General features: G+C 37.9%; 1 protein-coding gene across 3 annotated transcripts; it reads right to left on the bottom strand.

The window, feature by feature from the left end:
* Positions 1-2,217: 2,217 nt before the first annotated feature.
* Positions 2,218-12,635, bottom strand: slc30a9 (solute carrier family 30 member 9). Of its 3 annotated transcripts, none has more exons than XM_028009462.1 (18): positions 12,506-12,635; positions 11,961-12,076; positions 10,626-10,823; positions 10,462-10,509; positions 10,264-10,363; positions 9,983-10,075; positions 9,751-9,833; positions 9,203-9,261; positions 8,225-8,292; positions 7,243-7,401; positions 6,597-6,732; positions 6,458-6,497; positions 6,297-6,368; positions 5,954-6,061; positions 5,660-5,825; positions 4,708-4,837; positions 3,602-3,715; positions 2,218-3,502 (listed from the first exon to the last, which is right to left on the bottom strand). In XM_028009462.1, exons 2-18 carry the CDS (start codon positions 12,058-12,060, stop codon positions 3,458-3,460), a joined length of 1,719 nt encoding a protein of 572 aa, XP_027865263.1. In that variant the 5' UTR covers positions 12,061-12,076; positions 12,506-12,635; the 3' UTR covers positions 2,218-3,457. The 3 variants fall into 3 exon arrangements, with proteins under 3 accessions (XP_027865263.1, XP_027865264.1, XP_027865265.1); XM_028009463.1 differs by having other exon boundaries at positions 11,961-12,101; positions 12,506-12,631; XM_028009464.1 differs by lacking the exons at positions 2,218-3,502; positions 3,602-3,715 and having other exon boundaries at positions 5,648-5,825.
* Positions 12,636-13,077: the final 442 nt, after the last annotated feature.

Below are 13,077 nucleotides of genomic sequence, written 5' to 3' on the forward strand. Positions count from 1 at the left end.
TAAAGAGGCTAAAAGCGTAGAGCAGGGTGATGGTGATCAGCAAAAATGATTCTCCTTCAAGATGCTCCTCTTCCACCTGCGATTCAACCCAAATAAGCGACCATTATTAGAAGAGTTTAATTACTGAAGGCTGGTTCTCTTCATTGGCAATAAAAAGATAATTACAAAAAGCTCACAGCTTTAGTTTTGTTAGGGGTTATGAGAGTCTGGGCTTTGTGATCACAGGCTTGACGTGATGGAGAAAATCTCCAACTGTGTAGATTCAGTGCGCCCCCATCTGTGGGGTGATTGAGATGAAAAGACAGGAGAGGGGGTTGAAACACAAATGGAAGATGCATCGAGGATTTTCACCCCCTATCACACTTCTAAAAGCCTAAAATAAAAGGTATATGTAAGGAATAATAAAAGCGTCATAGTGAGCGCTCAGTTGCCGGAGATGGGATGATATATGAGGCGATCAGCAGACGCGTCTCGACGCTCGTCTAATATATGATGAACCCGGTGATCCGGTTGCTATTTTTTCTCTCTCTCTCTCAATGAGCATGTATTGTGTGAAGATGGGGCGATATGAACGGAAACGAGATGGGCAGTGGCGGAGCTGACCTGGGAATGGGAAGACGAGACATGACACTGATGATACGCGCAACACCCAGAAATGTTCACACAACATTCAGTGGTTAAAAACCTGCAATGGTGGGATCGTCCGCACTGCGTCCGCTCTCCAAGGATGTGCGAAAAAAAAGGTTATTTCAGTCGAGTAATCGAGCGTGGTCCGGCCGCGGTGCTGTGCGTAATGTTTTTGAATGGTCGGTCAATGCGCAGACTGGTTGGAAATGACTGTTTTTATTGACGTCAGCGTACAGGCTAGTGCCCCCCTCTCTCATCCCCACAACTGCACCATCTAATGGCTTTACATTCCAGTCAACCATCTGGGGTTCAAACAGGAAGCAGGCCCCCGAGCTGCTAAAAGAGAGGCTAGAAATTTGACTTAAAGGGCCCCAAGATGTAAACATCTGCAGAGGACAATGTCACACAAACAACCAAAGATATTATTGATAGTCTGCAGGTGCAGATTTAACATGAATTTAAGAGTCCCATATTAATTTTTCTCAGAGACTTTAGGCACAAAATAAGCCTGGACTTCTTGAAAGGGTCCCATAAATACAACCCATATTGGTAAAAGCTGAGTGCTTAAAAAACAAACAAACAAAAAACCTGAGTGTCAACTTACCTGGCCAAAAAGGTTTTGCGTTTTGTGTTTGTATTGCTGATATGGGTTGAATTTAGTAAAACCGATTGGGACCCTTACAGAAAACCCGCTGTGAACCCAGAACCATGGAGCATGAGAAAACTCATATTTAATATATTGTGCAAGCATTTCTGGACTGTAATAAATTCTTGCATATTATGTGATGTTCTCCACAGGTTGCAATAGAGCCACATCTTAACTGCCTGTATCGGTTCCCATCAGAGTGGGCCCACATGGGGCCTAGATGCCATCTACATCCAACCTGTGGTGACAATGTCATGATCACAGTTTTCTTTTTTTGTTTCAAAGTCCCAAAAGACTCACACATGAAGCAAATGACTGTCTTGCACATTTTTACTAAGCTAAAACATATATGTGGGCCCCAAATTAATTTTGCTCTGGTTTAATAAGCACTAAATGGTCCTGGGCAGATGATGGATTTCTTTTATGGGTCTCACTTTTGGGTTTAATATAATTTATATCAGAAAACCCAGTTAAGTACTTTGTAAACAACGTAAAAACTTCAAATTACACAATCAATCTAGGGCCCATATGGGTCCCTCCTTGTACCCAAAGTTGTTTAGAATCAAATTATCTGCGATTAAAAAGGGCCCAACTTACAAGATTCAACCACAGTTTGGTTCAAAGTTCAAAATGACATTAAAAAGCATCAGTAGGGGACTTGGTGTACCTGAAGACCCATTTCGGTTCATTACATTTAATTCCTATCAGCAAACTCAGTCGTACAAAATCTTTATAGATATAAATAGTAATTTGCCCTGTCATTCCGGTCACATACATCCCATTGTATTCCCTTAGATTTCTTGAATCAAGTTAGCAGTTTACATAAGGTAAATATGCTATCCTGTGGACAGTCAATGCACAAATGGGTCCCCTATGTAAGTGCTGATTAATCACACAACTTGCATGAAAAATGTTACCAATAGTAACAGAATAAAACACCATGATTCAATAAATTATTTCAAATTTATTCTAAGTCCTTCAGCAGTGGCAATATCAGTAAAATATCTAACTATTGACACCTTCAAAAAAATATATATAAACCCATCGTCCATGAACAGAGCCATACGACCACATCTACATGAACGGCCCACCTCCTGAAGCAGAGAAGAAGCTTGTGGCAGGTGTTTCTGAGCTGCAGGTGCAACTGTGTGCTGACAAAGAATTTAAAAAAGGAAAACAAAATACGCATTTATGCTGAATTGTTTTCTTTTTTAAGAATAATCAGCAGAAATACTAAAATGGGGATTGATTTTTCGATAATTCACTGTAGAAACAGAAATGAACTGTTGTCAGGAAACCTGTTGGGAGGTTTGCTTTTGATGAAATCTGGAAAAGATGAAGCGTTTTTGTGCTTTTTGTTGAAAAAGACAAGAAAGGAACAAAATAATTCCACCCCCTCTTAGGGTTTAATCTTTGAAGCAATACATTCACCTGCTGATCAGTTTAAAACAAAAAGGAAACCTATGTAATAATTTCTGGGGATCAAACTGTAATCTTTACATTTTCATCTCTACCCGTCTTCTTTTTTTCAATAAAATATCACAAAGACATGATAAATTACTGCAATTTTTTTTTGGTCTTTCTGGTTCATTTTTCACTCCCACTAGAAATCAAATGAGAAACTTTACACCCATTTAATCAGATTTTTTTTTTCTTCAAGCATTAAAATTTTTTTTGCCATTCTCATTAACCTGCAACACTGAGCCATTTTCAAAAAGGCTTCAAATTAAAAGAAAAAAAACATTGACTAGCCTTTAAATATTTTCTGTTTAAATACGTAGAGCTCGAGTTTCCTTTGCGCTTGTGAAGGAAACACTATCACTGTGGTTCACACGTAAGATTAACGCACAAGAGTAGTAATTGACACTGGTCCTGTTTCGAGTTTTGACCTTGTTAAAATCCAGACACAAACACAGAGGAATGTAAGCCAAAGCAAACAGTGGCTGGTTGGAAGGACTTCTGTTTAGATTCAATAAGATGTTTGACAGTCTTGCTCTCTGCTGACGAACTGAGCATCTCCAGCAGTTACTGTTCAAACATGCTGTGTTTATGCCCTGGGGAGTGAACAGGTGTAAGACTTCAGGTTTATCTGTGGTGGAGATGGTCAGAGTGGGAGGTGGGCTTGGCTTTCTCTATTCCTTCTGCTAAAGTTCTTTGTGCAGCGGGACATTTCTCCAGCAGTCACTATAGTATCTCCAAGTCGACGTGGCGAACCTCTGGGTTACGTTGCTGCAAAAGAAAATAAAGGCAGTGACAAATCTACCCGTGATATATTTTCTAATGCACACATCAACAAAAAACAACTTCAATAACTTCCTCCCTCACTACCTTCAGCTCCTTCTCCAGGCGATCCACCTCAGCCCCTAAAGTGTCAATGATGTTCTCGCCATGTTTCAGCATGAAGTTCTCCAACTCTTCAGGTGTTTTCACCTGCTGAATGTCCTGGAGAGACAGAATAAAAAAATGCCACGGCTGAGCAATCCATTTCACACCCTGATGTCTGCAGTAAACAATGCAAACATTGTGGCATCAGGCAGTCTTGAGGTAGATTGAAGATTTCCAGATCTTTGCAGAGACTTCTGTCTAGTTAGGACAGATGAAAGATGATGGTAGACAAGTGGTGGTTAAGTGAAAATCACAGATCTTTGCTTGGTAACGAAGATTGACAGTTAACTAAGGTTTTTTCCCCTATTATCAAGAGTAATGGCCGCCTAAAATGTGAGCCTCCCTTAAAACTGGTCACTGGCACCAGGGCTGCCAGGACCTAATTGATTATATTGCCAATAACATATCTCCTCCTCAATGTTTTTTAAAATCAATAAAGTTGTTGAATTTTTGTTGTTTTTTATTTCACAAAAGTGTTAAAAGCTTTCCTCCAAACTAATTTTATTTCATTTCATTTTAAATTGCATTAAGGTTTGTACATGAGCATAATGTCTAAACAAATCAGATTTAAAAACTGAAAAATTCAAATAAAAGTTGCAGTTAAATACAAGCCGTTCTAAAGTCATTGTTAGTTTTTATGTTGAGTCTTATAGGAACAGATTCTTCTTTCAAACTCATGACTGAACTGAAGTCTATTTTTGTTTTGTTTTTCCCCCTCAGTCTCATCTGACATTCTGATTACCGTACTCAGGCTTTTTTGTTTGAAAATTTATAAGAGCTTCCCTCTAATTTTTCTTACGATAAATTCAGATATTGTCATCTGAATACAAACACTTCTAACTTGACTTATTAAAATGGACATCTCAGTTATTCTGGCAAGTTAAGCCAATTGGTCAACCACTGGCCGGAGACAAAAATCACCATAAATGTTTACCAAACATGTTTAGCTATCTACTGACAGAAAAAAGGACCATCAAAAGCTGTGTATGAAAAAGCATGATCTTTTTAATAACAAAGTTATCCACTGAAAATAGAAAGAGCAAGCTTACGTTAAGGATTTGGTCAATGTCTTGTTTCTCCAGATAAGACCGTGTCACCACTCGGCCATCGAAGTCAACTTCAGCCTTGAAGCGCACTTTACTCAGTCCCATATCTGTGGCCTTCACATCATGGATGGCTCTGTGTGCAAAAAAATACAGCTGTAAAACTTCAGTACATGCAGGATTTCTGCCACGCAAATCACAATCACATGCAGAAAAATATCTGATAACCTTTACTTCCTAAAGCAAAGGGCTACAAGGGCTGAATCATATAGCAAAGACAAGCAACAAACAAACTGAGGCGCAGGCGTTGTACAGAAGCCTCCCAATAAGTCTGGCAATGCTGCACATATTCAGCTAATGTGATGAAGCGTAAGTGCAAAAGACTTCTTTGAGTTCAGTTCACTGCACCATCACCATACAGCGAATACCTGGCTAGAAATATCTGAGGTTATTTCTTATTACTTTTTAGGCCAAAAAGATTTGCCTTTGGTGATTTTTATTAAGTAATCTAATAATCAAACTGAAAGAAAGTTTTGAAAATTTCATACATAAATATAAAACTCTAGTTGGTAGCAGGTTTAAGGTTCGTGTGAGAAAAGTAATAAACTGTGTAACTGAGATTCTATAAAGTTGAGCAGAAGGTGCATTTTATGTCCACTCCTCTAAACAGAATGGTTTATTTGAAGCCTCATTAAACACCACAGTTTGATGTCTTTGACCAGAGGTGGGTAGTAGATAGTTAGATTTGCTTTGATGACGTCATTATAAAATTTAAATCAAATCAGATGTTATGATTAGTTTTTCCAACACTTGAGAAACCTTTTTATAGAATACCGTTCTACTTGACTAACTTCTTGGATGACTGCTTTTTACTTCTACTTGAGTAAAAATATGTTGAAGTCGTGTGACTCTTACTTCAGAACAACTTTTTGGGTACTCTACCCACCTCTGCTCTTACCTCACAGCCGGGTCGTTCTCCAGGAACTCTGTGAGCTTCTGGACTTGCTCCGGCTGTATGGAGCGGCCCAGTAGGGCCTCGGTGTTGGTGTAGATCAGGAACGCCGAGACGGTGCCCAACAACGTTCCCACGCCGAGAGAGCCCAGACTGTCATAGTACGGGTTACCTGGGACAGGGACAGTTCCATACTGAAGTTTTTTGAACAACAGGAATTCAAACAATGACCAAATGGCTGAGGATGTTTTATATTCGATATGAAAATCACAATTTGGGATATAGTGTATTTGTGTTCACCTGTGAGTGAGGTAAGTCCCATACAGCCAGAAGCGATGATGACCCCCAACACGGCAGCAGCATCTTCCAACAGCACCACATTGGTGCTGGGGTCTCGACTCTGCATGACTTTACACAGGACACATAAGGTTTTTTATAAAACATGGTTTTACACAGCAGCTCATAATTAACATCATGTTTTTACCAATAAAAGCTTTTGGTAACACAGAGATTTAGAAAATTGTGGGAATCTGACAGAAACTCGCTTTTTTTCACAAAGATAGTTGGCTGTATTTTCTGTGTACTGATCAGAAATCACAACAACAAACTCTTAGTCACATGATTAAATGCAAAATGTGCATACCATATTCATAAAAAGACACCCCATGCTTGTGGGCACTCTTCTTTATCTCATTAATTGCAACTAATAAGGTGGCTGAAAAAGAAAAACAAACACGTTTCAATTCAAACTGCAAAACTTCAGCTAAAAATAATAAAATCTTATATTTTATCAAAACAACCAACCTCCTTCAGACACCAGAGAGCCCGCTAAAATACAGTAAGCCTGTAAAATTAATATGTGAAACGCTTTCTTTAGTCTATAAATTCTGACTTTACAGAGTTAAGTTAATATTAGATATTAATATTCAGAGTAGACACTCACCCAGAGCAAAGACTCAATTGGTTCTGGGTGTAGTAATCCCATAATGCCATGGTACCAAGAGAGACCTGCTCCCATCATAAAAATACCCACGCCACTGATCAGGGAGGCGATGTAGCGCATGTTTGAAAAGCCGTACCTGAAACATGGAGTCGAGACTTAGACTAGCAATATCTACTCAGTTACAAACACCAGGTCTGTCTGTACATACAGACCGTAAAGCAAAGTTCATACAGATCACTCATTTCAAAATTCAACACCTTTCCAGACCCAATAAATTTTGAAGATTAATGATCTGCAATAAGTACTGAAACACCGAGCAGCTGGACAGTTGCACTCAAAAGTTGAGGGAAGGTCTAATAAAACTCATCCGTAATGTTTATAATGCATTTTAGGTACATGCTCAAATTTTCATCAGAAAGTCCAATATCCCTAACTCCTTGTGAAAGTTTTTTTTTCACTGTCACTCATTCAGAAAATATTCAAATAGCATATTTTTTCTAGGGTGCAGACAAAGCATGCTTAGTGTTTCAAGGAATAAAACTCCTACAAAACATTTGTTCTTTACTAACATGGTAACTTTAAATTCTTTAATGGCAGATAAGGAACCACGTTTTTGAGTTTGTTTTCAGAGAGGTGTACTGCTTACGGGTGAATGGCGTCTGGGTTTCGGACAGACTGACTGATTCCCAGGGCGAGCAGAGCCTGGTTGCAGGTGTCGGCCAGAGAGTGGATAGCCTCGGAGAACATACTGGCTGATCCGGTGTAGACCCAGGCCAGAAGCTTAAAGAAGAAGTTCAAGCCATTGCTGAGGACATAAAATAGAGACTCGTGAAGCCAAACACTCAAGTTCTACATATATTTTGCTAAATGACATATATGTACATGTTTTTTAGAAGAATGCTTTGGAAACCAATCTGACACATCACTGGACCTCTGATGAATTTACTGATTAAATCTTTAGGTCTCGTGCGTTGTCTGGCTTCATGTGACTCCACATGTCCTCTAACACAATCTCACTAATCTAATAGGCAGCAGAAGCTCATGTGACGGCAAGTTTCCAAGCTCCCACACATTTAAAAACAACCAGATGTATTGTTCTTATTAAACAGGAATATATACTGTACATTCCCTTCCACTTCACAAATATTAAATTCTATATACAAAGTTTTCAAAAAGTCTGGGCTTTAACATAAAAAATGTTTTCGAAGTCACAACAAAGGACTCATTATAATTTACATAATATATATGATTTGCATTAGTAAAACACTCAAAAAATGTGTCTGTGATTATGGAAGGAGAAAAAGAAAAGCTTAGTGCAACTTTACGATATAGATATTTTTAGGAATCCCCAATAATGTCCGGAGACTTTCAGCACAACAAGTAGGTTTTTTATGCATAATTTTAAAACATTTGTTTACATCAGACTTCTGCACCCATATTCTACCATAATGCTCTCTAAGGATTCTGAATGCAGATTGTAATTCGGCACCTGCCACTATGTGTGCTGCAGCTCAGACAATTCAGTAAATATGAGACAAATGTTCTATAAAAACCATACAAAATTCAGAAACAAGGCAATCTGGTAGGACAATAGAAATAAGACAAAACAACAAAAAGAAAAAACTTACATGCAGATGGCCACCATTACCACCTTCCCTGGACCTTGCAGAAATGTCGCCCTCTTTCCGGATCGGGGCTTAAGAAAGAGAAAAATAATAAAAATACAAATGGCTTTCAAGGGATGATCTCGACATACCTGATAGTTATTTTTAGCAATCAGAATGCCTATTATAATAACAATAACATCAATAATAACAATATTACAAATTTTAAATAGTATTTTGTCATTTTGTCTCTATTGTTCTCTCAAAGGGCAGCAGGTTAGATGGCTCCTCTGGCCAAACAAACCAGCAGAGTGTAGAATATACCACCACATACCAGCCAGGTGCAGCGCAGTCACTGAAATAACGTCAGCACCATACAGCAAAGACAGGGGTCAACATGAATGTCACTATGTGTAAAAGATGCAGTGACCTCAGTTATCGGGACAAAGGTCACTCAAACACAACTAGGAGTAATTAACTATGGTACAGTGGCACAAATGTTACTGAATGTTAATGCTATACATTACCATATCAATATTAATATAGCTACTAATAACAGTACAGTGTCACATTGCAACATTTCAAAGGTGTCAATCCATTGGTTCATTTTTAATGTAGAAACGCAACAGTTTAATGTGAATTTACACCAGGTGTTTCTACAGAAGCCAGGCTTTAAATACAAAATATAACACATGATGGAGAAACAAATAGATGGAAAAACAAAGGGAGAGATGAATGGATGAACATATGATGACAAATGAACAAAGTGATAAACAAATGACAGATAAACAACTGATAGATGGATTAAAAATAAACAAAAAAGGATTAAAGGATATAAAGAAAAACAAATTGACACATGGATAAATTAATAGTCGAGACAAACAAACAAAACAAATGGAAACACAGATGGATGGCTGGAGTATTTAGATGATGAGATAGGGAATGAAATCAGGAAATTCACAACAAAATACCCCCCAAAAAGTGGGACAAAAAAGCTCTTACCTTAGTGTTTCCCCAAAAGTCTTTGTATTCCTTTAACAGCTGCTGGTTACGAAAAATATCTGCAGATAAACAGACAACGGTTCAAACAAAAGCCAAAATTAAAATTATTTTACAACCCCACAGCAAAACAGGAAATAGATAACTATACCAGCCAAGAGATGATCTGGTCAGTAATACTTATGATGTAATTGAGAAAACAACATTTTTACCAATTTTTCAAACATGCAGCCTAATATGGGAACTTAAAAAAAATATATAAAATAATTTGTGGCTTTTTCGACAATTTTGCTGCTGTAAATTGTGTGACTATTAGTGTGGCTATGACAGGTATGGCTCCGGCAGTTTACCTAAAGATTTAAGCACTATTCCAACAAATGCTTAAATCCTATCTGAAAAGTTATTGAAAACATTTCCAGTTGTGACTTCGAATTGTTTTTCTACCTACATTACAAACTAAACATATTTTGAGTATTTTTTATGCAGCCTCTATGAATAGAGAAAACTTTGTGCTTTTAATTTATTCACAAAGAAACAAATGTTAAACCTACTCTCTTGGTACTCTCTCTCCACTTCTTTCCTGAGATTCCTCTCTCGGTCTAGAGCTTCATTGCTTCCCCACACATCTAGTGCTCTGATAGCAAGAAAAAAAGAATATAATCATAAACCAACATAAGAGAAATATGCATGTAAATGCTGGTTTAATAAATGACTTGTTTGAAGAGATTTGGTATCATTCTCTGCGGATGTTTTGGAGGCGCAACAGAAGAATTTTGCACTAACTTGGCCTCCACGTCTGACCGCAAAAACACAGTGAAAGCCTCTGTGTCGTCATGGGGGCTGCGCCTTCTGATCTTCCGGAGCTGCTCCAGATCACTTCCAGTACAAAAAGAGTAGGGCAAGAAAATTTGAAACAGACTAACAGAAATCTGTTCAAGTGAACTGCAAAAGCATGTTCAATTATTAACACCAAAGAAATTTGTACAATTGTTATGGCACACAGAAATAGAACAGTTTCCCATTTTCCATAATATTTCTATAAATATACAAGACAAAGGAATCACCTTGGTTTGAGACAGAACTCATTCATCGCTCTGACAGCAGTGATAAAGTTGTTCTTAGTGTACTTGGCTCCATACTCCCTTTTTTTGAGGACAGCTCGAACTGTGTGCAAAGTTAAAGAGAAATGAAATGACAAAATGATTTCAATCTGAATCAGCTAATTCAAAATTTGACAGGAACACACAAATGTCACGTCTTACCTTTGACTTGAATTGCCTCAGCTTTCCTCAGTCCTTGAAGTGCTTTATCTATGGAAGTAAAGATATTAATAGAAATAATAATTAAGCTTAAACTTCCATAATTCTTGAACAAGTAATCAGGCACATATAAAAAAATTAAACAGTTTGTATATGGAAAAGTTTACCTGATAAATTTGTGGGGACTTTTGCAGCACCAGTCACCACTCTGTCTGCTGAAGGGGAAACAGTTGATTTTGATTTTGGAGGACCATCTTTACTATCACCAGAGGTAGAGTAGTACTGCACCGATGTAAGCCCCAAAGAGGCCACACGGGAGTCAGGAAGGCTGAGCCATAAGCTGTGTGTGCCTCCAATCTGCCAACCTGTGCAACACAGTGGCTCATTAAAGATAATATGCAATGATGCGTTTCCTTTTCATGAAAAAAATACAATGACAGGAAAAAACAACAACAGACAAATAAGTATAGATATCCACAGCAAGCTTTTACAATATATATGTAGTTTAAAAAGCCTACTTAGGTAAACACTCATTATGCTTTGTGTATATTTGTATCAATGACATCATAAGAAGTACAATAAGCTTTTGGTGCCGTTTCTGAAGGTTTTTGGTAAGAGATTGAGCTGAGACAAAGTCTGGCCTGAACATGTAATATGGCTCAAACTACATCTATCATGAAGCTTTAAACATCGTGACAACCCTCTGTAAAAATATCAGGGTTTTATCTTAAAGAATGTACACAAAACTGTAAATAACACATTTAAACAGGAATTGAAGTGCTTTTACTGAAAAACAAAAAATCACTTTTTATATTGCAGCAAAATTAATAACACAAATGTCTAATAGTATAACTACAATTTTGGAAAACAATGCAGTTGTGATAATATCCATATTCTTGTCACTTCTCTCTTTGTTAACAATGCTCCCAACTGTCACTGGAAGTATTTTGGCCACAACAACATGCCAGGTGAGAAGTGAGACTCCATGTATTATCAGCATGCAAAGTGTAAGTATGACTGCATAACTGTGATATATTACACTGCCCAAACATATGTACTACAGTTTGGATAATTTGACTATTGCTAAATCATTTAAATATACACCCAATAGTCTTGGTGCTCATTTTGTCATTCTGCCCTTAATAGAGTAAAAAAATTATATTTTTTCTTTCCTGTAAGAAAGGAAAGTGAATTTTATTAAAAACACGCACAATGCGAATGGAAGAAAATCTGAAATAATAAAAAGGTTAACACAAAAGAACTGATTAGTTGCCTTGTTGGTTGCTAGGGAGGATAAATCTTGATTCAAGATCAACTGACAACAATAAAGCAAGTAGAAAGAGTGATCGTGAAGTCTCCTAGACGTGACATAAATGATCTGAAATTAGTTGGTTTACATAATAATAAAAAGTCTGGCTAGGCTCCAGTTGTTTTTTCCCGACGGTAAAAAAACGGATTTAAAGTAGATATAAGGGTAACAGGCAACCCATCCAGAAGCTCACCTCGGAGAAACCTATAAGACCACTGGGACAGCGAGGACCTGCGCTGCAGGGACACTCTGCAGAAGACATGCCATGGTCTGTGGGCCAGGCTGGGGAACATCCTCTCTGCAGGGGAGCTTGATGTTGAAGAGCAGGAATGTGCTTTGTAAATTCACAGATATCCGAGTCACAGTAGTGTTAGCATTACCAGCCTACCAACTTAACCCAACCACCTTTCAAACAGATTAACGTTGAGAAATATCCTCTCAGGTTCAGACAGTGTCATTAGTTAGCAACGTTAGCGTGGCTAAAAAGAAACTGACAGTTATGGTAAAACTGAATATTTTTCATTTAACAGAAAAGTACAGCTTCTGCTTGTTGGCTAGCTCTGTTCTGCTCCGTTAAGCAAACCCGGTGGAAAAAGAGCTACATAGCTAACTAGCATGATCAGCTAACGTCATTAGCCTTGGAAATAACAGGTGCTCTTTAAGATTTAAATTTTAGACTAAATTGAAGCAACTGAGCAGCGGGTGCGTTTATAAAATAATGTCTTGAAAAACAAATACCTTTTTACGTTGAAGTTTGCTCTGCATAGTATGAATCCATTTTACAAATTGATCGTAACGCCGCTTCAGACATACGATGGAAAAAAAACTACAAACATCGAATCACGTGACCCATGACATTTCAGTGAGGAGATCCCGCGCGAGTGACTGATGTCGCGATACTTTGCACTATGCTGTGGAAGGTCAAGTTTCTTTTTTCTGTTTTTTGACATTAAATTTAAAGATAGGTCAAGTTTCTTTTTTCTGTTTTTTGACATTAAATTTAAAGATAGGTTAACTTTACATATTGAGTATCACAAGAAAAGGAAAACGACTATCAGAAAAGAGGATGAGCTCCTTTTTCATTATCTATAATAAGTTTTTTTTTTTATAAACTTACAGAACATAGAGATAGTTCCCTTAAAATGAAGCGGCTGTCAGAGTGGTGCAAAGTCAATAACGTGCTCCTCAACACCTCCAAAACAAAGGAGCTGGTGATCGACTTCAGGAAGAACAAAACGGACATCCAGCCTCTCACCATCAGTGGGACCTGTGTGGAGAGGGTCCCAGTGTTCAGGTTTCTGGGCATGGAG

Source organism: Xiphophorus couchianus, chromosome 23 (assembly GCF_001444195.1).
Source record: "Xiphophorus couchianus chromosome 23, X_couchianus-1.0, whole genome shotgun sequence".
Classification (NCBI taxonomy): domain Eukaryota; kingdom Metazoa; phylum Chordata; class Actinopteri; order Cyprinodontiformes; family Poeciliidae; genus Xiphophorus; species Xiphophorus couchianus.